Raw genomic sequence first — 25,725 nt, forward strand, 5'->3', positions numbered from 1 at the left:
TCTGTAGTCCCATTTCAACATCACAAGTCCCATTTGAAAAGTGTTTAACTTCTAATGCAGATATAACAAGTCGTTTCTCAGTTTCACTGTATCTGCAAAGCCTTCTATAATTCAACATCAAATATTTATTATTACATTTATTAAAGTTTTAATAATTTAGCATCTCCTGCATGTAAGAGAGAAGCTTAGCTAACTGGTTCCCCTTTATCCAGCCTGGGTCACTTCAATATTTATATTCCAAAGTCTCCATTTGAGTTTCATTTAGCTGAGGCTGGGGCGGCAGGCCCTCCACCTGAGCTGACGGTCGGTGCATGCTACGGCCTCCCCAGTGCCAAAGACTAACAGAAAGCTGGTGCTGAATGGTGTTTGAAGAGATTTACCGAGCCTGGGCAGAAACTCATCCTAATAGACTTCACTTTTATTATGATCACTAAACTAAAATGGGGGGAAATATATATGTCTCTGGGCTCACTGGCTGAATGACAGGCAGTGAGGCTGTGAATGGATGTGAACAGAGAACGGATCCATCTGGTGGGGAGTGTGGAGGTCTTGATATTATTGCTCCTCTGAGGAGGGGCTTTATCCTCCTAAAAGAAGAGAGGGATGTGGTAGTTCTGGGCAGATGTCAGGGCCCAGATTCCATGAGCCCAGCTGTGAGTGCCAGACAGATTCCCTATTGCCCCCCAAATCTCCCATGTCCTTACTTATTTATCTACCTATTTATTTATATATTTTTAGAGCCACATCTGCAGCATATGGAGTTTCCCAGGCTAGGGGTTGAATTGGAGCTGTAGCTGCTGGCCTATGCCACAGCCATAGCAGCATGGGATCCAAGCCACATATGCAACCTACACCATAGCTCATGGCAACATCAGATCCTTAACTCACTGAGTGAAGCCAGGGATCAAACCCACATCCTCACAGATACTTGTCAGGTTCATTACTGCTGAGCCATGATAGGAACTCCATCCAATGTCCTCATTTAATAGTTAATCTTTCACTAGTGCAGAATGGACTTCCATACACACTCAGTGGACTAAGGGGTCAACAAAGATGATAACGGAATGTCCAAAGAGCCCACCACTCTGGCTCACAGAGAACCCCCTGCATCAATAATAGACAACATTTGCCAAGCAGCTCAAGTTCAAATCTTGATGCTGCCTCTCACTACCTGTAACGTGATGGCCAAATGATTTAAGCTTCTTGTGTAACTCTGTTCCAGAGTTGTGAGGAATCAGAACTAACAGAGGTAAAGCCCTGAGACAGGGCCTGATATGAAATAAATGCTCAACACTAGTGAGTCATGATTGTATTTGACCATGAGGCTAAGAGTTCAAATGTGTTCTCTCCTTCAGTTCACAAAAGCATTCAAAGCTACAACAGCAGTCATTGTTCCCATTTACAGACAGGACATTGAGGCTCTGAAGGTTTAAATACATTGCCCAAGGTCAGCTAGGAATTATTGGGGGTGAGATTTGAACTCAGGTGGTTTGATGCCAGAGCCTTCACTATCCCAATTGCCTCAGACTCCTCTCTTGTGTTTCAAGCAGGTAAATGGGCTGCCTATTGAAGTTCTCTTGCCCTTTGGGAGAAGAATGTCTCTGTGAGTAATTGGTGAAGAAGGGGAGAGTCAGAGAAGCATCTTGGGGCTGAGACCCTATCTAATGAAGGCTGAAGAAGCCCATCCTGTCTCAACATCTCCAATGGAAGGGATGTACACTTTTTGGTTGCCCACTATGCAAACACACACACACACATACACACACACAGTCACTTATTTACAAAATCTGTTGAAGCTGTATTTCAAGAACCAGGGACCTAGTGACTTCCTGCTAATACTCTGCAATTTGGCTCAGAGGTCCTTGCCTCCATGAGGCCTTTCCTTCAACTCCCAGGTGAGTTTAACCACCTCCTCCCTTGTGCCCTTTCTCTGCCCCAAACTTTTCCTCTAACCTTTCAACCATCATAAAGTATATCTTTTTGTTAGCAGTTTTGTCTCATTTAAGAAGATGAGAACTTTGTCAACATTTCTCTATCTCTGTTACGTAGCCTGGCCAACAGTAGGCCTTCCATAAATTCTTGGTGCTTGGAATTGAAAGGCCAAAAGAAAAAGGAACTCTTCTTAAATTCTATCCAGAACTAATTCAACATGAAAACTGTTACCAAGGGAGTGATGCTAACTTGCATGCTGATGCCCCATCATTCTTTCAACATTGGGCAAGAATTAACTGTATTTCACCGTTTCATTTTCATTGATTTGAGATCACAGAAAAAATCACTGAGGGGCTCCAAAAGCTGGGCTTTGTGTATGATTATTATTCTAATCATAATAGCAACTTCTTGCATCTGTCTTATAAGAAGAATCGGCTCTCGGTGAAATTGTGCAGAAGGCCCAGTGTGTAGCAATAAGTGTTGTTTGCCATGTTTCTTTCGCCATGAGCATCTTTTATTTAATCTCTCAAGTTCGTCTCTTGTTCCATGCTCCCTGCTACACCATGAGAATCCTGCAAACAGAGGTGGGCCTTATTCATCTCTGTATCCATACAGTACCTGGCACAGTGCCTGGCACACAGGAGGGGCCCAGAATTGAAAGGAATCTGCACATAATTTAACTAGAGTTTGCCCCTCCACCTTTGTAGCCGACATCATTAGTGTCTCAAATGCTAAAAATCTCATTCCCAGCAGCTTCCTGCTGGAACAGGCTGCAGAATAGGATCTGTCCAGGGGAGAGTTCTTTTCTTTGGCCCTTTAGCTCTTCAGAATTGAAAGCCTTCCCTCCCGCCTGAAATTCCACGCAGCCAAATCCTATAAGCAATTTGAGGTTAATTGCCAATGGTCTCTCTCCTGCAAATACTTTTTCTAATGCCTTTGATCAGGAATTGTTTCTTCCTTTTCCAATCCCAAGGCACTCTATGTGTACCACTCATATGCTTCTTCATTCATTCTGCAAGCATTTCCATATCCATAAAGCCACAAGACCTACCACACTGTGCTCGATTTTAGATATTTGTTTAAGTCTTTGTCAAACCCCATGACAAAAGGATTAAGGCAAACTCTCAATATTAAGGCCCTATTGATCATAAGATGCACCATAGGTTGGATGTAGTCTTTCATTAAAAGAAAGAGAAAGGAATTTTAAAAAGAACAAAAATGTGCTATACTATGCTACAATAGCAACAAAATATTTAATGCAACTAGAGTTCACCGCTGCTCAACTCAGTACTTTACAAGGTATTATGTCATTTAATTCTCACCACTCCCCTCTCTGGCATAGACTGTTTTCTATCTACGTTATTCACAAGGGGAAAAAGAGCTAAAGAAAAGCTCATGCAGGAGGCAAGTGGTAGAGCTAGGATTTGAACTCTGGCAGTTTAATTGGGCTCTACAGCTTATGCTTTTTTAATTTTTAAAATTTATTTATTTACTTATTTATTCGCTTTTAAGGGCCTTACCCACAGCATATGGAGGTTCCCGGGCTAGGGATCTAATTGAAGCTACAGCTGCTAGCCTGTAACACAGTCATAGCAACATCAGATCCAAGCTGTGTCTGCAACCTACACCACAGCTCATGGCAATGCCAGGTCCTTAACGCACTGAGGCCAGGGATCGAACCCACAACCTTACGGTTCCTAGTCAGATTAGTTTCCGCTGCGCTACAATGGGAACTCCTTTTTTTTTTTTTTTAATGAACTACCTCACATAATAAACTTTACGTTTCATCAAAATATGGTGTGCATAGAGAAAAGTGTGCAAATCATATCCATGCAGCTTATGAACTTTTATGGAATGAAAACACCCATATAACCCACCACTGCCCAGATCAAGAAATCAAATATTATCACTGTGCTAACGTGCTTCCCTTCAATCATTTTCCCCTCCATCGCCCAAAGGTAATCCCTATTCTTTCAACATCACAGAGTACTTTTTACTACGTTTGAGCTTTATTTAAACACATTATACTGGCTTGTGCCTGGCCTCCATAATTCAGTCTCATAGTTGTGAAATTCATCAGTGATGACATGGATGGTACTTGTGTTAATACGCAGCATTAATAGCATTCCACTGTTTTGTTTGATTTATCTACTTTTTTGTTATTGACGAGCATTTTGGGGTTTTCCCCCCACTTTTTGGCAGTGCAAATGAATGCTGCTGTCGGTAGTCTTGAATGTATTACCTGAGATACACGTACGCATTTGCATTAGGTATTTTACTAGGAGGGGAATTAGGAGTCTGGTTATAGTAAGATGTTGATGTTCAACTTGAGCAGCGAGTACCCAAAGGATTTACATAATGGCTACACTAACTTATTCCCACTCTAAAGGTATAGGAGTTCCAGTTGTTCCCTCTCTTCATCAACACTTGTTATCATCCATCTGTCTACACTTAGACATCCAGGTGGGTTGAGCCTGCACTTTGACCCTGAACTGTCCTCCCTCCCCTAGTGTGAGATCCCACACTTTCATAGTCATCTGTCACAAACTTAAAAACAAAACAAAATCAACCAAGAAAGCACTTTTACAGTTTCCTCCCCCACCCGACTGGAATGCTTATCTTTTCCTTCCTGACTCGGCTCTTTCTTTAATCTCTCAGTTGTGATTCTATGGCATATTATTGGCTATCTATAATTATGATCTATTATTTATTAATTTCTAACATAGCATCTGACGGAAACTTATTAATTCTTTAAACGCCCATGATACGCTTGCCTGGGCAATGTCATGTCAAACAAGGTTTATTAGTGTAGCTTGGAAAACTCAACCTACATAACACAGATTCTTTTGAATGGTGATGATTGCAATCTTTTATCTACCTTTGCATTGAAACGGATGGATATGTGAGAGGTGAAATGAAGGGAAGATTTAAAAGGCTGTCTGCCATTGCTCTAAGCCCAGACAAAGACATGTGGGTAACCCAAGCCGGATAATAATGTAGTTCCCTAATCAAACCAATATTCTTTAAATATTTGAAATAGATTTTGAATACTCTTCCAGTGGAAGACTATAGCTGCGGAATATCATCTCCTCTCCCATCCTGAGCAACTCTGCTCTGGTGCCAAGGTAAAGGTGCATTTTCCATGTAACTAGGCACAGCATTCTTAGCAGTTCAGAAGAATCTATGTGTTATCAGACCATGCTCTTTGCAGGTCTCACCCCTTCCAACTTATTACAGTATTCCTTGCAACTACATAGAATATTCTCCCTGAAATAAATTCTAATGCTATACTTTCCTCAATTTGGTTTTAATATGTCCAAAGATGTTTTAGAGTCCCTATATATTGATATTCTGATCTCCTCCATGTCTGGCTTGCTGTTTAATGTAATAATTCAGATTGAAGCAGAAAAGGCAACTGAATTATCCTACAGATCATGGTCATTCTCATCGTATGACATTGTCTGCAACCCCCCTGATTCTGTCTTCCCCACCGTCTTGAACCCCATTGTAGTGGGAATTTAATGCATGTACAATTGTTTAACACTATGTCTTTGGGAATATATTATGTACCGGCATTTAGACAAAAATTTACACATAGTATTTAATCATTACAACAATTCTTGGACGGTGTTTCAAGGAAATAGTTAAGAATATGGGTTCAGGAGCTGGAGGGATCTTGGGTTGAACCTTGGATCCACCTCTTCCTAGTGAAGGTATCACCTTTATGCCAAAGGTTTTTTTTTTTTTTTTCTTTTAATTTGTAAAGAAATAATCGCATTACCTTATGGGGTTAATGTAAGAACACAAGAGACAATGTGAGTACAGTGTTTGGCACATAGGGAATGATCAATGGAGATGAGTTATTATTATCATACTCCGTGAGGAAGGCACTGTTATTGCCCTCATTTTGGAAAGAAGTGTAAAGTTAGTAGGTAGAATTTGGCCAGTATCTTGAGCTCATCCATGGTAGAAATGGGACGGTAACTCAGAACTGTTCAACCTCAGAGGGAGTGTTGCCATCAGCCAGTCTAATATCTATAGGTTCACGGAAATCACATATTCAATGTCATCAGTACAGAATTCTGAGGAAAACTAGGAGAGACCTTCTTTCAGTTGATTTGAGACAAGGTCATAGGGTCTCTTGAATAGTCCTTAAACCAGATGGTTCTTTCTCTATCTTTAAAATATGCAATGCAGAGAAACCTTAGCACATGCTTTACTCAAGTCTCACTGTCCTCAATTCTATCAAAAAAGGAAATACTGATAATTTGCCTTGAATCAAATTATGTGTGTGTGAAACCATCTTAGTTCTTACCACTTCATTTCTTGAATTACCACTTTATTTCCTTAGAGCTAACCCTTTAATTTTCTTTCCTTTAAAAAATTCACTCTTTGGAGAAATATCAATAAAAAATCATGTTATGTTCATCCCTCCATGGATAGTTAAGAAGGTGAGAATAAACAAATTACAAAGCAGGAGACATAGGTTCTGGGTGCTTCCTATCAAGATGCCAAGGATATATGATAGCATCTTGATTCAGAATGACCCACAGAGAGATATTCAGTAGTAGGACATCACTGGAATTACTGGAGGAGCGCATTCCTCCACATTCCAGTTCAGGAGCCAATACACTGTGTACAAGCCAGTTCCAAAAATAAAATAAGAGTCCATTTTTGTAACATTTAAATTCTAAAATTCTCCCGCTAGTCAAATTGGAAGGGGAAAATAAACCTCCACTAGGAAGTCCGGAAGTGTGCTAGGATCATATCTAAGACCACTGGTATCATTAAATCAATAAAAATTTAGTAACTGTCCAATAGGAACTGGGGATTAAAAAGCTAAGTAAGCTATCTTTTTTGACCTTGAGAGATTTGCCACCTAATATGACAGAACGATATGTAAGCAGCTAATTAGAACATAGTAGAATAAGCCTATAATGAAGTTCATTACAAGGTGCAAAATATGCAAGGAAAGATGTAGTCTGCATCCTTTTATGAGTAAAGAACACATTATTTTGACCTGGACACTTAGAACCTATGGATTGGTCCAAAGTGTGTGCCCAGCCACCAGAGTCACAAGAGAAAGCACCTCATTCTCCAATCTTTTACCTTCATGATTCTCCAATAAACTATGAAGTAACAGTCTTTTATAAGATCATTAAAGATCCCAGGATAAACCAGATAATGTGTTAGCCTTTGTCATGTTTTATATAAACCCAAACGGAAAAGTAATAATGTTGAAATATAAAGGCACTGAGGTCCACCCCAGAGGTCACTTTCAGGAGTGTGAAGCACGGCATATTGAACAGTGTTTTACATATCACCTATGAACTGTCTACTTCAATAGCGTGAAAAGCATTTGTCCATGGAAGCTCCTGTGAACCTGAAATAGAGGGGCTTCCAGTGCTTCAAGAAGCTCCCGGCACAGGGAGCTGAAGTTGACTTCCCTACCTGACATCTGCAGGGTCTTCTGTGACGAGGACATCGGTCTTGCAGCTGGCCAGGGGGTTGATGGACAGCTCCACAGGTGGGACCACGAAGCTTTTGCTGACAGGAAGCCAGAGTCCTTGGCCCAAGCTGAAAGTAGACCTGTAATGTAAGAGTTTCCATTGGGGGACTCCCTGGGAAGCAGAGAGAAAACAGAAAAAGGGGGCCCCCTCCTCCCATCCCTTCTAGAACCTTCTCTCATTCCCCCACCCAACTGAGTTCCCTGCACTCTCCAAGGGACAATGTTGGCCAACTTTTCCCAGACTTGGATGGTCATTTCTTCACTCTATTAATCATTTAGCCCATGCATTGCTCTATATTGCTAGTTTTATTTTCCCAAGTCTGGATCCTGATTCCCAATCAGTAGTGGGTTCTGTGAAGACAGGGACTGTTTCAGCTCTGCTGTTCCTGAGAGCCAGCAGGAGGACCAGAAGTGATTGCTAGGTCAGCTGGAGTGGTCTGCATAAAGGTTAAGAGCATGGACTCTGCATCAATGCCAAACAAAATCTGATTCCCAGTTCCACCATTTAATTTGCTGCACGTCTTCATCCATTTAAATACTGAAGTTCCACATAAGATTTCATGGAAGTAGCAGGTAAAGGTGCTATGGCTATAGAATATTTGTAAACCACTGGGCTAGATTATCAGTAGTGTCTTCTCCAGTTCAAGTATCTGAATCTATACATCTAGATGCCTAGCAAATGGGAAGGAGATTCCCATAACAACCTGGGCCATTGCATCCGAGAAGTGCACAGGCTCCCCTCATTAAGGATGCATAACTACAACTCCCCTTCAGGCCCCTGTGCATCTCCCAGCATCATGCCCCAACAGTACTGTCAACTCACCTGAGAATCTTTTCAGGGGCTTGCTCCCCTGTCACCAAATCATAGCCCCTCTCGAGTGTCGTGTAAGGCCAGGGTCTGTGGAAAAAAATAAGAGAGGAAATGAAAAGAGAGGACAGGAAATGGAATAAGTCAGAAGTGGTTGGGAAGCATGTGTGGACACTGTTTAGAGTAGCTTTACAAACAACCGGATTGGGCAAAAGGCATTATTGGGTAAGAATGTTTATATTATAAAAGAAGGTCTTTGTTCCACCAAAGGACTCAGCACTTTATTTTATTTATTTATTTATTTATTTTTATGAAGTTGGAATTTACTTTTTTAGCTACACCCTCAGCATGTGAAAGTTCCTGGGCCAGGGACTGTGCATGCACAGTGACAACAGCAGTGACAACACCAGATCCTTAACCTGCTGTAACACCAGGGAATTCCTGGACCTTTTTTTATGGTCCAGTATATTGTAGAGGTCATTTCTTTCTTTATTCTTTTTCTTTTCTTTTTTTGCTTTTCAGGGTTATACCTGCAGCATATGGAAGTTCCCAGGCTAGGGGTCCAGTTGGAGCTGTAGCTGCTGGCCTACGCCATAGCCACAGCAATGCTGGATCCAAGCCACGTCTGCAACCTACTCCACAGCTCACGGCAAGGCCAGATCCTTAACCCACGGAGCGAGGCCAGGGATCAACCTACATCCTCATGGATTCTAGTAGGGTTTGTAACCCACTGAGCCACAGTGGGAACTCCAGGACTCAGCACTTTAAAGTCCACTTTGCCTATTTTGGAGTTTATGTATAAAAAAACCCAATTCTTCTTTAGAAGTCCACTCAAGAGAGTGTTATTTGATTACTGATGGTTTGGCAGGGTGAGCTAAGCTTCAGCCTTGGTTCTCTAGAAAATTCATCAGTTCATGTACCTTTAATGCTACAATGTGATTCGGTGGGAAATAGGATTCCCTTTCCATCAGGCTTGGCAGGATGACAACTGTTGCAGAGAAAGAACCCTCTTTATGGAGCAGTTGGGGCATCTGGTGATGCCGCAGGAAGGCGGGTCCTCCACTCTCTCTGCCCCAGTGCCCTTTGCCACTCACCCTTCACTCTGTCCCCAGTCACTGCGCACACACAGGTGTCTGTGAACCGGATCAGGGGCGTAGCCTTCATGACAGCTGCACTCTCCTGTCAGCAAAAAGAGAAACGATCTTGTGAAACACTGCCTGCCCCAAACTGTCTTCTTGTCTGGTTTCCCTGCTTTCTTAGAAAATAAAGCAAGCTGCCTATGTTTAGAAAAGGTCCTGGAAAGAGCATGTTCTGCTCTACCTACCACTGCAGTAAAGAGTTCATTCATCTCTTCATTTGCTCACTTATTCATTCAACAAGCTCTGGCCATACTTGTTGTCAGGCTGTCTCCTTAGCACTGGGGATGCAGAGGTCAAAGGTACAACCCACATGCTGAAGGAACTCACGGCTTAATGAGGGAAAAGGAAAGTGACCTGGTGGCTGCACATGGAGGCCCTATTTTCAAATATTTAAATGATGATAAAGTATACTTGCACTACAGGTGTAATGAGAAAATTGAATTCTCTCCACCTGCATGAAGAATTCATGTTCCTTTATAAAACTCAAATCAAATGCCACCTCCTCTAAATACCTTTGATTTCCCTTTTTGGAAAACATTGTTTTGCTCTATCATCTCCAGATTTTGTTTCATTATCATTGCTTTAGTAGTTTAATCCTCCTCTTCCCCCTCCTCTCAGTTTCCCTCTTGTTTTCCTCACTTCCTTCTATCCATCCATCATCCATCTATCCATCCATCGTCCATCCATCCATCCATCCATCCATGTATCCATGTTTTCTGACCACACCTTACACTAGGTTGCATGAGTCCTGGCTAGCATCCTATAGCACCTTGGCCAAGCTTATTCTGGGTGGCCAGCACATGCTTCGTTTCCTGGTATATCTTCAGAGTTCAAAATTCTGGAAGGGTCCACCTCCTTACTACTATCATCCTGCTTCACTGTACACCCCTTAAGGTTAGGGGATATTTTTCATTCAATTAGTTGTTAGATTTTTCTGAGACATATCTGTAGGATGTTCACAGACGCTTTACCAAAAATAGATTCTGTTTTGAAAAGTTTATGAAATAACTGTACCATTCCTTAGAGCAAGTAGAGTATGATTCTTCATGAGAGTGGTACAAATATAGTTTTCTCTAAATTTATTTCACCTTAGGAGGCTTGCTGGTGGAACAAGTCATAGGATTAGTGTTCCGTGGAACATACTTTGGGCAGTGCTAGTAGGAACAGCCCTGGCTGAGTCCATAGCCTAGAACAGTACAGGCACTGCACACTCTGAGTTGAATGAATGGCTCTGATCAATTTCTGGATATTGTTGACTTTGCAACATTGAGATTATAACTATCCTTAAAAAGTTTTACTTTAAAATCTCTTTCATAGTAAAAAATAAAGGGTAAACACACAGATGTTACATGCTAGAATTTAGGACACTGAGAGCATTGTCACAATAAGTCCGGTGGCCAGGTAAACAGATTTTATGACAGTTTCAAATATAAAAAAAAAATTCCCAATCATCTTTGTTTCAGTGAGGAGGATTCCAAGACTGTGAGTTGAGATGCTAACAAGCTCATGCTTTTTTACTACTTCAAGTCTCATGAATTAGGACTTTTCACAACCTTGTGCAAAAAGAACCAAAACAAAACAAAATAAAAATATAGCCAAGGTAACAGAGGTTCTACAACTTTTACCCATAACTCCTGATTTCTAACTGTTTGTATTCATGGGATAGCCTTATTGTTTTCACTGATTCTCTACAAATGTTATGCATTTGACCTTATACATAGTATTCGGAGTGTTAACACTTTAATTTGCTTTATACAGCCCAATGGTACTTAATCTTTGTGATGCCCCAGCATCAGCAAGTGTCTGGCAAACAGCCTGGGATTAATAAACATTGGTTGAACTAAAACGGAAGTAAGACAGAATACAGAGGAAAGAATGGGTCAGAGATGATATTCAGCATATTCAGATCAAGATTGTTGAACAATGGAAGAAGAAAGAGAAGAGAGAGAGGGAAAGAGACCTACCTCTCCCCTTTTCTGGATACCTGATAAATAAGAGGGGGCTGCTTGCAGGCAGGGATGTTCTCTGTAACTTTCCCCTCCAATACCATCCCCAGGTTTTCCACCGAATGTATGTGCTGAAATATGTGCAACTTAATGGGCTGATTGTCCGAGGAAGTAAGGAAAACGGAGGGAGACAGCTGAGATCCTTGAGATCTGGATGAAAATCATTTACCAGACGGGGAGGTGTAGGAGTCGCTAATGATGTGTTAAAATGCAATGGTCCCTTCCTGAAATATTCACAACTTTAAACATGTCTAATATTAAAGATGAAAAGCCCTGGGATTTGTCCTCGAGACTCCCAGGACTGATTTACGACCTGTCACAAGCCACAGGCTCCGTGATTCATAATGGGAAAGGCAAAATGGTTACCTCTGGCAAAGGAACAGGAAGTCAGGCTGGGGTGAGCCAGGGGCGTGGGAAAGGAGGCTCGCTCTTCTCTATGCAGAGGGCAAGGGCTGAGGGTCCTGTCTCTCTTGTCAGTGACTCAAGGCAAGGCATAGGTCATTCCCCACTCCCTTCCCTCCTTTTGGGAATATTAGTGAAAGTGAGGAATCTATACAGAAAAAGGATGTTGCTGTATTTTTTTTCTTTCTTTCCTGTGCACTTACTCGGCAAGTTTCCCCTGCCTTGGAATGGATCATTAATTACTGACATTCATTATACAACAAATATGTATTTTGCAAATGAGAAGCGTCCACCCTGGAGGCTGCCTGGAGAACAGGAAGCAAGGCAGAGGGAAAAGCACACGAGTGCTGGAGACACACAGACCTGGGTCCCAATCCTCATTTTCTCTCTCCCTAGATGTGTGGTCTTGGGGAAGAGGTGACTTTGTCTTTTCTGTCTCAGTTGTCTCATCAATGGAATGAGAATGACACTACTGTCATTTCCCAAAGCTGAGGTAAGAATAAATTGAAGCAGTGAAGGCGAAAGCTCATGGCTCAGGAAGAAAGTGAGTAGATGCTCAATAAATTCCTTTTCTACTCCTTCCCTTTCATTCCAAGATGGCAACCGGATTCTGATATATTCTGGGACACTTGGTAAGTCACCTTCTCTGTGCTAAGATTTAGTCTCCCCATCTGCAAAATGGAATATTGAAATAGATGGTCCTCAATTCTGGGTACCAAGGAGAGGCAGTCATTTGCACCACCTTTCTGAATGGCAAACCTCTAGTTTTCTGGACACCCTTTGTTTACCCTTACATCTGATCGCTCTTAGCAGTGGGGCTGGGTGTCTTCAGAAGGATTTCTTTCCCTCAATGTCGTGGCTATTGGCTTTATTGACTCCCATTTCCCATTTTGCTGGCTCAGCCTCCTCTCCACTCTTTGCAACCAAGCATTTTCTTCTTGTAAGATGCAAGTCTCTGATAGCATGAGTTTGGGATTAACCCCTTCCCTGGATAAGTCCCATCCCCAAGCATGTCACTGTATACCCAGGGCAGCCAGGTTGTTGAAGATCAGCTCTCCAGGAACACATGCTCTCTAAGTCCTGTTACCACAGCAGATGCCCTTTGGAGAAAGGGATGGCCCCATCCTGCTCACCACTGCATCCTGCCCTGCTGCCCTGCATGGTACATAAAGAAATGAGGGAGGTTACTTCACAACAGTAATGCCTATGTCAATGGGATAAGGACTTTTTGCTGGTTTTTCCCGCTAAACTGGGAATCTCCCGTTTGCAGAAACCTTTCTTTAATCATCTCCACATCCTAGTAGTTAATACCATGACTGAGGGAGGGCAAGCAACACATTCATGGAGTGAATGAACAAATGAATGAATGAATGAATGGATGGATGGATTAGTGAAAACATACATACACTGTAATTATCATGAAGTCAGGCTGAGTTTCTTAGAATAATGATGATTCTGCCGAAGACTGGAAGAAACTTTTTTTACATCCATGACAGGTATTTGCCAGGGAAATGGAAAGTGTAAACATGAGTGCTGGTGAAATGTCTAAAATAGAATTCTATTTCACATCAGAGCAGAAAAGGCTCATAAAGATCATCTCGATCAAATCTCCCAGCTTCATTTTTTTTTTTTTAGATGGGGAAGCTCTAGCTGAGAAAGTGAAAGCCTCAGCCAACTAACTGGACTAGCCTCTTGGCCGGTCAGGACTAGCCTCTTAGCCTCTTGAAGTCAATGGCCCAGGACTCTTGGCCATGACTTCAGTATCCTTTCCACTACACCGATGGTCTCAAAACTTAAACACAACCAGTAACATTTTCTTGATTTTTTCGCTTTATACTTCTCTCACATTTCTGAGTTTCCTATGATGAGAATGCATTACACTTAAAAACAAGTTATTTTTTAAATATAATGAATTTTAAATATCATTAACACATTAAAAATGTGCACTTATAAGTGATTGATAATGTAGACCTTAAAAAAAGAATTTAATCTCATCGTTAAAGTGGCTCCCATAAGGGGATTCAGTTAAGAGGGTTTTCATTGTGCTAGTTACTCTGTATTCTCAGCTACAGATGAGTTATGTTGGTTTTAAAATAGTTCCTTTTTATATCCCCTAAGTCGCATTTATTGGGTTCTCATTTTCTATTACATACATTCTTACTCCATAAACTCTTGGGTAAGAACAACAGAATCTCTCAATTATGAGCAATTTTGAGTTTCTCTTATGTGGGGTTCTCCTAAACCATCAAAGTGGACACTGCCTTCATGTTAATCACATAACATCGGTGGGCTGGTGAAATGATTTAGTGTGTGTGCCCTGGGACCATACTGTTTCATCCTGGATCTGCCACTTAGGACTTCCATGAACTTCATCAAGTCGCTTCCCCTCGCTGTGTTTCCTAATTTGTAATGAGACTAATATCACTAATCTGCTGGATGATCACGGTTGCATTTGAAAAGCCCTCAGCACAGTCTATGGTATATCTCTTCCTAAAAGCATCATTAGCTATTTCAGTTTTCTGTTTTGTTTCCCCCCGCCCCCTTGGACAGGAGGAGCCAACTTAGCATCTTATTTCAGTGGAAAGACAAAGTGCTTTCAAGATGAATGATGATCTCGATTTCAAGATATACCCTTTGCAATGCCAAAGGAACCTCAGTTTCTTTATCTATCAGCTGGGGGCAGCCTGAATGAAATAATCTCCAAGGCTGGTCCCTATGTTCTCAGCAATGCTTGCTGCTTTGTCAATGGCTCCTTCTGCTGAGGGATACACAGGTGTGGATGAGGCCATCAGCCAGAGGAGCTCATCACCTGCCTGAGAGAGTGCTAGATAAGTGCAAAGGCTTCTTCCCCAACCCGCCCAGCTATCTGGCTCCCCTTCTCCCATCCTGTCATTCTCTTACAATTCCATTTTCACTTGCTTCCGACTCAGTCATCACTTATCATCACAGGCCAGAGACACTGACTGCTGTTCACTTTCCTCTTCACTCTCCTTGTCACCACTGCTCATTAAAGACACCTTCCTGAGCCCTCAGAACAATAAGGTGCATGGCCTCCTTTCCTGCTCTGACTCCAACCGGGCCATGTTGGGCCTCTGCATGTCTGTGTCTCTGGAGCCCAATTCAGGGCCAGGCATGTGGTGGAGGAGGCTTGGGTTGGACATAACATTATGGGGGACAGGACATCCTTTGTGTTAGAAGGGATAGAAAACACTTGACATATGTCGTCACATGTCACCTTGAAGGTCACGCCCATTACTGGTACCAGGAGGAAGGTGCTACATCCTTACTGTAAAATCAGGAAACTGAAGCCCAGACTCAACTAATCACTTTCCCAAGGTAGAGAGAGAGAGTCAGGTCTTCAAAGCTCATGCTCTTTCAACCAATCACAACTATCACAACAATAACCATAACCACAAGGGCCAGAGCCAGGGGAGCTGCCTTTAACTTGGCAATTTATCAGGAGCTAGACAACACAGGTTAGGGAAGATGAGGCACCTCCAATCCATTTACACTGAAACTGGTATCCTGCTATTTCTAAAATCCCAATATAACTAAAGGTTAAGAATTGCTCTTCCATATACCCAGCAATCAAAAGTAAACATTTTATATATGGATTGCATTGAATTAATAAGACCTACATAGGGAAGGCTTATTGGGTTGATTTCTAGCTAGCAGGGGGAAGCCTCAGGGGGAGCCTCATGCCTTCTACTAATTGAGCATCTACTATGTACCAACCTTGCCCAAGTAATTTTTGACATCCATGACAACACAGGGAGGTAGGTATCATTGGCTCCTTTAAATACTATAGCTGAGGCTTAGAGAGGGTGAGTAAGTAATAGGATTGTGAAGAGAGAAGCAAACATGCAAGCCAAGGATCTTTCTTCTAACTCCTTCCCAAGCCATGTGATGGCTCTCTGTGAGGACATGCTCTAAGAGAGTGTGGGAAAGGGCACAGAAACAGGAGATCAGGAGGGTGCTGAAGAGAAATGTATCTATCAGCACCCTCAGAAGTAGACTGAATTATTGGTGTCAAATCCTCTTCTCTCTGTAGGAGCATCTTGTATTCCCATCCTTGCTGTGCCTGCTTGTCAGGAGGATGTGATTTCTTCCCTACCCGGTCTTGAGGCTTGGCTCATGTCTTGCTTTGGCCAGTGGGTTGGTAGCAGACAGGATGTGAACTAAGTCTGAAATGTGCTGTGTGGCTGGGCTTGCTCCCTCACATTGCTACCTCCTGCCATGAGAGAACCATGTTCCAAGTAGTGAGCAATCCAGGGAGGATGAGGAGCGTGTGGAATGGAGTGGATGTAATCTGAGCCTGGAGCCAAGTGCAGCTGAGCCCCAGCTGGATCAGTCCACCCAGATGTGCAATGGAGGGGGAAACTGCTTCAGGCTGTTGACAATTAACTGCTGTGGTTGTTTGTTACACAGCAGCATCGGTGTAACAAAGGCTGCCCAATGCACTTTAAACCTATATTCCCCCCCACCTCCATGGATAATGGCCCTACCTTCTTCCCAAACTGGAATACTTAGAAAACTCTCTGACTTGAATCAATTTTTTTAAAACTCTTAGCACCCAGATGACACCTGAACCCTCTTAATTCTACTTCTTTGCTGTCACTCAGACTCCTTCCTACCCATCTCTCCCTGATGCAGGTCTTGAACACTGACCATGTGCATTGCTAAAAAAGTCTTATCACTAGAGACCTGTTTCATGGTCCTCCCATAAATCTCAGGGGTGGTCAGTTATCATTTCAAAGACCAGTTGTACCCATAGCTCATCCCCAAAACTCTCCAGGGGTGTCCAGCTGCTTCAAGGATAGAGTTCATAGGCCCTAGTCTAACTTTCAGAGTCCTTCATGACTGGCCCAGCCAGTCTTCTCCCTTATCAATGTGTCTCCCTGTACCTTTCCTGCTCTAACTGCCCCTGGGTTTACTGATAAGAGGAGGGCTGTTTGAGACTCACCTGCAGAACGGGACCTGACTATTGTGGCAGGTCCTCCCTGACTCTACTTCTTGAGAAAAGTGGTGCCTGGGAACTGGAAAGGGATGTGTTCAACAGAGAAGAAACTAGGGGTGAAATGGACTAGGAAATGAAGGGAACGTTAGGTGACAAAAGGATTATTGAGTGAAGGAATGAGATAATCTGGATAATTCTGAATGTAAAGTGTCATCATCAGTGCTGACCCTTCTGCCAACTTGGGCGAATTACTTCTTTTCCAAGCCCCAGTCTTTCCATCTATAAAATGAGTAGCTAGTACTCAGAGATCCCCAAGAGGTCTTCCAAGCCTTGCTAAATTCCCATCCTTGGGTTAAGAACTCAACTAGTATCCATGAGGATGCAGGTTCAATCCCTGGCCTTGTGCAGCGGGTTAAGGATCTGGCTTTGCCAAGGGCTGTAGGTCACAGATGTGGATTGGATCCCACGTTGCTATGGCTATGGTGTAGGCCCATAGCTTCAGCTCTGATTTGGCCCCTGGCCTGGGAATTTCCATATGCCACAGATGCAGCCCTAAGCAAAAGAAAAGAAAAAAATTCCAGTCCTTGAGTCTACCTCTGACATGTTCCAGTCTTGTGTCCTAAGTCAGCATTTCCCTAGGGACTGGAAGGGGAGGCAGGGTATGTGAGAAGGTCAGGAGTTTGGGAATAGAGTCTTGGGAGCTAGAGAAGCATGAATAGAGTGAAATAACAAGAGGCTATAATTCGGATCTTTATGAAGTGAAGAGGATTTCTTTAGAAGTCAACTCAGCTGTATGACCCAGGGCAGGTCCTCTCCCTCCCTGGGACTCAGTTTCTCTATCTGTGCAGTGAGGAGGTTGGTCCTGATGCCGTCTAAGCAACCTCACATGGGCGTCTCTGATGTCCCCTTCGTCCTTACACTGCTGGAGTGAGAGGTTCAGGCCTTGTTCTTCCAAAAGCATTTGAGACAAACTTGGATGCCTGCCTTTCAGATGCCCTGGCCTCCCTGTCATTCGTAACCATGTCTTTGAGAGCAAGAAGAAAAGAAACACAGAGGCTCAAAGGTTGTGGTGGCGCAGGCTGGTCACTGGGTGTGATGGAGATCAGACCCTTTAATCCAGACTGCATGGGGACTAATTGGCTATTGATGTGGCTCATGTGGGCAGCCCCTGTGGGACAGCCTGGGCTCTGAAAGGCCACCAGTGAGCCCAGGGAAGGCCTCCCATCCTGTCAAGGTCTCAGCCTGGTGAGCCCTCTACACCGGCTCCATTCCCTCTCTTCCCAGCCTCCCCCATGCCCCCAGGCACACAATTATCCACAAATGAGTGTCTGGGGTAAAGCATGTGGGTAAGAAACTCCCTTAAAATGATGGCTGACTGAGGATGGAGGGGGTAAAGAAATCTCCCTAACAGCCTGGAGAGGATACAGATGCAAACATCTCCAGTAACCAGGAAGGGTCTGGTTGCAGCTGAGCAGCAGGGGATTCCTAATGCAGATACACAGAGCTAGGCCTGCTGAGCGAGGGGCTGCCACCCCCCTAACCCCGCCCCAGAATCAGCATCAGCCAAGAATCTCAGATCAGCCTAGAAGGGGTTTGAGGGTGTGTGAAGGGCCACAGCCCCATGAAAGGGGAACCAAAGCCATCTGAGGCTGAAGCCTCAGTCTACAACTTACACACTGATTATTCTGGATAAGTAGCCACTGTCCTCTGGGCCTCAGTTTCCGCATTGGAAAACAGACATCTTAAGCCCAGTTTTAAAGATTGTCACAAAGACTGGAGAAAACATTGAAGACTATGAAGCAATCTTGCATATATATATATATATATATATATATATATATACAGACTCCTATATCAAAACCTCATGGTTACCACAAACCAAAAATCTACAATAGATGCAATTCAAACACAACACTAAAGATAGTCATCAAACCACAAGAGAACAGAATGGAAGAAAAAAGGCCAAGAGATAAAGGGCCAGAGAAAATCAACAAAAACAGATCCAAAACAATTAACAAAAGGCAATAAGAACGTACATATCAATAATTACCTTAAATGTAAATGGACTAAATGATCCAACCAAAAGACATAGACTGGCTGAATGGATACAAAAACAAGACCCATATATATGCTGTGTAAAGAAGATGTGGTGTGTGTATACACACACACAATGGAATATTACTCAGCCATAAAAAGGAATAAAATAATACCATTTGCAGCAACATGGATGGGACCTAGAGTTACTAAGTGAAGTTAGACAGTGAAAAACATCACATGATATCACTTATATGTGGAATCTAAAAAAAAAGATACAAATGAACTTACTGCAGAACAGAAACAGACTCATAGATTTTGGAAAAAAACTTATGGTTACCAAAGGAGACAGATGGGGTGGGGGAAGGGGTGAACTGGGGATTTGATATTGGCACATGCACACTGTATTTTGAATGCCTGGCCAATGGGGACCTGCTGTACAGCACAGGGAACTCTATGCAATCAATATTCTGTGATCATCTAATGGGAAAAGAATCTGAAATAGAACGGATGTGTGTATATGCGTAACTGAATCACTTTGCTGTACAGCAGAAATGATCACAACTAGTAAATCAACTCTACTTCGATAAAATTTTTTAATATGGGGAAAAAAAGAAAACTATGATCACATCACTAGACACGATTCATATGTGGGAGTTATTATTATTATCACAGCTTGCACTGCTGGCTCCCCTGAGGCTGTGGTCCAGGGTGGGCTTCCCCAGGCCATTTTTTCCTCCCCAGCTTGGTACTCTGGCCCTTCGTAGCTGCAGCTCTCCTCCTGGGCTTCCTGCTGGGCTAGTTCCTCCCTTTCTCCTCCCCACGTGGTTCATGCCTCATCTCTGGTCCAGATTTACTTCTTCAGACCATTTTTCATTCTCTGTGCAATTCCTCTGTGCCCAGCACAGGAGGGATCCAAGCCTAGAGACAGACTCAGCTGGTTCTCTGCCTTCAAACAGTGACACTTGAGTGGGGAGACGGAGCAGAAAATGTATCACTACCACGTGGTGTTTTTCAGGCTGGAGAGGGGAGACTGTGTAAAGAGCCACAAGACCCAGAGGAAAGAGCTTTGAACCCTGCCCCAAGGTCAGAGGCACACCATTGTCATATCAGAAGGATGGTAGTGATAGGAGGGAATGCTGAGCTCCCTAACTGCCAGGCAGTGTTGGATGTTCTCCACTTATATTAGCTCATGTGACCCTGGCAAGCCCATGAAGTAGGTTCTATCTTCAACTCCATCTTACAGAGGAGGAAACTGAGGCCCAAAGGAGTTAAATGACTTGCTTCCCTAGAGTCACAAAGCTAAGAGAGTTAGAATCTAGCCAGCCTGGGTCCAGACACAGTGTGGCTGCCCCCAGGCTGCACTGCCTCTTTCTCAAAAGCAAAGGAAGAAATTTCCAGACAGATGAAGGTATGGGTGCAAAGGAAGATCATAGCACAAATGAGAAATCCTGGGCCCTTGTGTTTCTCGGAATCAGCAGGATGCAGTGGATCTGCTGGATCTGCAGAGCCAGAGGGCTCAACGGGCACTGAGGAAACCTACCCTAGCTCTACAGTGTGGGAAAACAATCCCTGGCAAGGCCTGCAACCCCCTCTCAGAAACAGCCAGACCTGAATGTTCCATCCAAGCACTGTGCGTGGAGAGAGGCAGTTTAAAGCAGAGAAGATCAGCACCAGGGTCAGAACAAGCTCCAAGCCTGTATTTGCCATCAGTGGCTCTGAGACTTTGTACAACGTCCTGTCTCCGACCAAGACTCAGTCACCTCAATTCCACACTGAGGTTAATCAGACCTGCCCCTCACACTGAATACCAAGAACGCTCTACTCCCAGTGTGGGCTCCAGAATCATAACCCACTATTGCTATGATGACATTAGGGAGCTGGTTGTCTTTGTCTTTTTTCCTGACCATAGCTCTGGGTCCCTTGGTTATAATCTGGGGAAAAGGAAAGGCGAAGGGATGTGTATGGATTCCATGAAGCACAATGTGTTTGATTCATCTTTTCACCTTCCATCCATGCAAACACTGTGATGCAGGTGCTAATGTTCTGATTTTACAGACAAAGAAACTAGAGCCCCCAGGGATTATAGGACTGGCCTCCAGTTGGCACAACGGGATAACAACGAGATCAGGATGTGAAGCCAGTTCTGTTTGACTGGGGATCAGAGCTCCCCCAACACTACGCCAGGTAAGATGGGGTTCAAGATGACCTTGTATCTCACTCAAAAGGACCCACCTTGGAGTTCCTATTGTGGCACAGTGGTTAACGAACTCAATTAGCATCCATGAGGATGTAGGTTTGATCCCTGGCCTTTCTCAGTGGGTCAAGGATCTGGCATTGCCATGAGCAGTGTTCTAGATTGCAGATGCAACTCAGATCCCGTGTTGCTGTGGCTGTGGTATAGGGTGGCAGCTGTAGCTCAAACTCGACCCCTAGCTTGAGAACCACCATGTGTCACAGGTGCCGCCCTAAATTAAAAAAAAAAAAAAAAGAATGACCCAACTTGGTGGCTCTCCCTGGCTGCCCACCACACCTGTGCTGGAGCTTACAGGGAGACAGAAGAGATGAAGCTTGGTGGTGGTCATGCCACAGTACCCTGAAGTTCTGATTTTCCCACCTTAATGTTAATGGGTAGCCTTGCTCAAGCCCCTTCATCTCTCTGAGCCTCATCCTTTTCTCCTAGAAGATAAGGAACATAAGCCCTGTCCTCTCCCATTAACAAGGAAGCCGTGAGGATAAAATACAGACTCATCCCATTCAGAACACACGATGATTAATAATGCAGCTGTTTCCCGGCCTGCACAAAATCTGAGACAGCAAAGTGAAATATACCAAATAAATTAAGCAGAGGGTAATTATTCATTTTGCAAAAGAGTTCTTCACTCCACCAAAGAGATGCATTGATGTTTTTTTTTCCCCAAGCATCAGCTATCTTTGTGAGTTAAAAATCAAGTTGGATTTATAGAATTAAAGCAGAAGGAGTGATGACTTTACAGATGCACACTGAGTACCCTGGGCCGCATGCGCCCTCTGTCCATTCTGCCCAGGCCAGACAGCAAGGGGGTCCAGACACCCGCAGGCATGGACCTTTGCCTTCCCGAGTAAGAGATGGAGAGAACCACTGGATAGCATGGGGCATCTGCACTCTGCTTCAGAGGGTTTCCTTCCTCAGAGTGAACACAGCCTCAGCTACAGGCAGGTGATCTGGGTCACAGCTAGCTTCTGGGGAAACTGGAAATGTCATTTCCATGTGAAATATCATATGATTGTATTTAATGTGTACCTTCAGCCAAACCCAGCTAACTTCACTCTGTCTCCTTCATTCCTGATTCAATTCACATTCATGTTCTTGCACCCTCTTCTCCTCCTTGTCTCTCTTCTGGTCTATGGTTCACTCCCCCCGCTTTTTTTTAAGAGTACGGTTAGGACAAAAAAAAAAAAAAAGTTCCCATCGTGGTGGTGGAAACAAATCCAACTAGGAACCATGAGGTCGAGGGTTCGATCCCTGGCCTCACTCAGTGGGTTAAGGATCCGGTGTTGCAGTGAGCTGTGGCGTGGGTCGCAGACATGGCTCAGATCTGGAGTTGCTGTGGCTGTGGCATAGGCCGGTGGCTACAGCTCCAATTAGACCCCTAGCCTGGGAACCTCCATACACTGTGGGTGCTGCCCTAAAAGGGACAAAGTTAAAAAAAGAAAAAAAAGAAAGAGTACGGTTGAGTTACAGTGTTGTGTCAATTTCTGCTATACAGCATAGCAACCCAGTCATATATGTATATGTGTGTGTGTATATACACACACATATGTATATATTCTTTTTCTCATACCAGAATTTATCATCTTCTACCCCAAGAGATTTGATATAGTTCCCTTGTACATATATACACAATGGACTAGTACTCAGCCATAAAAAGGAAAAATAATGCCATTTGCAGCAACATGGATGCAACTAGAGATGCTCATACTAAGTGAAGTAAGTCAGAAATAGAAAGACAAATACCATATAATAGCACATATATGTGGAATCTAAAATATGGCCCAAATGGTCCTAGCTAAAAAATAGAAACAGACCACGGATATGGTTCACTCTCTACCCACATCTGTTTCTCTTTGTTTCCCAATCTTTGTCTTTCTGTCGCTGACTCAGTGTCTCTTTTGTCTCTGCTTCCCTGTCCTTGCTTTCCCTCTGTGCTCTCTCCATAGTCCTCACTGTCTGTCTGTCTGTCAGCCTTGATTCCTTTGCATGACTCTACCGTGAAAAGAATGTGAGTTTGAGTCAGAGGCAAAAGTTAAACCCCCAGACCCACCTTCATTTCTCCTTCCACAAATCAGACATAAAAAATTAGACTTTTCACTTCAAGGGTTAATGCAAAGTGAAGATTACATAAGAGACAGTATGGAAAGGTGCCTGGAACAAAAACATTCATGTCTTGCTAATTCCAAGTGCCTGCCTTTCCTGCCTCTTTCTCCCATTCCCTCTTCCCTACAGGTCCATCTCTTTCTCTTTGCCCCTTCCCCGCCCCCCACACACGGCAGCCTCTGCCCCCTCTCTGCCACCCCAGGAAGCCCCCACTTTGTGGCAAGGATTTAGTTGCAGGACAGGACCCCAGGCAGCCCCACTTTCTGGCAAGGATTTAGTTGCAGGACAGGACCAGCTCCCACTCCTCTAAGACATACATCCTCCTATAAAACATTTTTATGCTGCATTTACTGGTATGTGATAGAGATTAAAATTAAGCAACATTGAGTCCGATTGGCTTGCCCCAGGCTTCACTAGGGAGTCAGGCTTCACTGTTATGTCCATTTTTGACTATTTGAAAAATCGTAGCAGTCCACTCAGTGCACAGGGCGAGGCACCTGACCTTGCTTGACATGACAAGAGCAGCTGGAATTTCTGGATGTCCTGTCCTGATGGACAGTCTTGGTGTGCTCAGCATAAAATGCAAACACCTCCTTCACTCCCTGCGGCTTGGGAGATGCCCATCCAGTGAAGTTTTAATGAAAAGACCATTTAACATTGTAGCCAAAAGGCTGGGGCAGATACACCGCATCCCCCCCCACACACACCCTTCCTATTCACAGATCTTTAATCATCTACATTGAAATGAAAGCTGCCTTCTGTCAAGAGAGAGAAGGACAGTATGGTTCAGTAGGCTGGCTCCCTACAGATGGCATCCACTAACCAGAAAAGGCTAGTCCATTGCTAAGCGCAGTATTTTAAATGGTTCCATGGAGGCCCCTTCTGCTCTAAAATATCTGATCACACCTTCCATTCCATCATGATTAAGTCTTTTGTGGTTAAGCATTGCCAACACTAGGGGTTCTTTTTGCCCCTGATTCAATAATTCCCATTTGTTGAACGTGTGTATTTGCTATATAATGCAGCAGGTACTTTATACTGATTATAATCATCACAATAACCTAGCGAAGGTGAACACCTTTTTCCTCTGATGAAAAGAGCAGGAAATTAAGGCTTGGGGAAAATTAAGCAATTTGCTTAAAACCATACCAATACTGGAGTGAGAGGCAGAGCCAAGATGTTAACCCAGATGAGTCTGACTTCAAAGCCTTGACTCTCATCATTTTGTTCTCCAAAATCAAAACAGAGCCCACTATGAGGGTGGCTTGATTATGAGCCAATAGAGGGTAATGGCAGGTTCTGGCCCATTTCCCTGCCTGGGATTGATGTAGTCTTGGGGCTCAGTCGATGTTGGTGAAAGAAAGACATGAATGGTGCTTACGGGGAACTTGTCACCCTCTAGATGTCCAGCAATGAAATGCTTCCTTGAGTGACTGAGTGGATCTAATCATAAGCATGCGAGACAAGTCTGGAAAAGCACAACCAAGCGTCAATACCATCTTTACATATGCTAAGAGATTCCTGAAGACATTGGATCAGATTACAGCCAGAGCCCTACATCTCAAGGATAAGATATTCTGACTGCTTTAAATGTTCCCAAAAGGTGGGAAATCAAGCATCAGCACTGTAGTTGGGAGACCGCCTCTCCACCATGAACTTGACTTGGGCAAGGTGCTGACCCACCCTGCATGAGGATAAGGACTGACCCTCATCGGCTACATGAAGGGTTGGACCAGATTCTCATGGCAGGCTTCCACCCAGCTCTGCCCCTATTTGTTCTCTGACTCCCACTTCCAAACTTGCCCTTGCAGGAGAGTCCTCAAGCCTTCTCAGGAGAAAGGTTGGAGAGGCCACTGTCTTAAATTAATACTTTCCCTCCTCAAGGTTAAGGGGGCAAGTGCAAGCACAGGGCTGTCACCTGAGAATGACACCTGGGATCCTGTGCTGAGCCTCCTTACTCATCCACTTTTAGTCCCAGCCCTTTTTTGCACAGAGTCCAGGAAAGCTTGTTCCCGCCCTACATTGGCATCACATGTATGTCTGTTTTCCCTCTTCTCTTACCCTAGGTCACTGGTGTCTATAAAAGACTGAATGTTTGTGCCCCCCCCCCCAAAAAAAAATTCCTGTTGGCACCCAATCTCCAATATGATGGTATGGTGTTTGGAGATGGGGCCTTTGGGAGGTATTAGGGTCAGATGAGGTCCTGACTGGGGCCCTTGTGATGAGCTTAACAGTCTCATAAGAAGCAGAGGAAAGAGAGAGCTTGCTTTCTCTCTGCATGTACAGTCTGAGGAGAGGCCTGATGAGGACTTAGTGACAAGGTCATCTGCAATCCAGGAAGAGGACCCTCACCAGGAACCCACTGAGAGCATCTTGATGTTGGACCTCCCAGCCTCTACAGGTGTGAAAAAGAAGTTTCTACTGTTCAAGTCACCTAGTCCAGGATGCTTCGTCATGACAGCCCAAGCAAACTAAGACAGTGTCATCCTCTCCCAGGTCCTCTCTTTAGAGAGAGCATGAAAACTGGTACTGGAGCTCAGACACATGTGAGGGACATGACAACTGGATTCTTCATCTCCGA

At 43.7% G+C, this 25,725-nt stretch overlaps 1 protein-coding gene across 3 annotated transcripts in view; it reads right to left on the reverse strand.

The window, feature by feature from the left end:
- The window catches only part of ASTN2 (astrotactin 2), a 912,080-nt gene that overhangs the window by 474,997 nt on the left and 411,358 nt on the right, over positions 1 to 25,725 (reverse strand). For 2 of the 3 annotated variants that reach the window (XM_047768263.1, XM_047768262.1), the window contains 3 exons: positions 9,344 to 9,428; positions 8,265 to 8,339; positions 7,384 to 7,521 (listed from right to left, as the gene is read on the reverse strand). In XM_047768263.1, coding sequence (XP_047624219.1) covers positions 7,384 to 7,521; positions 8,265 to 8,339; positions 9,344 to 9,428 — 298 coding nt within the window. The remainder of the gene's footprint in view (positions 1 to 7,383; positions 7,522 to 8,264; positions 8,340 to 9,343; positions 9,429 to 25,725) is intronic. The other variant, XM_047768264.1, reaches the window with a different exon arrangement.

This window comes from Phacochoerus africanus, chromosome 2 (genome assembly GCF_016906955.1).
Source record: "Phacochoerus africanus isolate WHEZ1 chromosome 2, ROS_Pafr_v1, whole genome shotgun sequence".
NCBI lineage: Eukaryota > Metazoa > Chordata > Mammalia > Artiodactyla > Suidae > Phacochoerus > Phacochoerus africanus.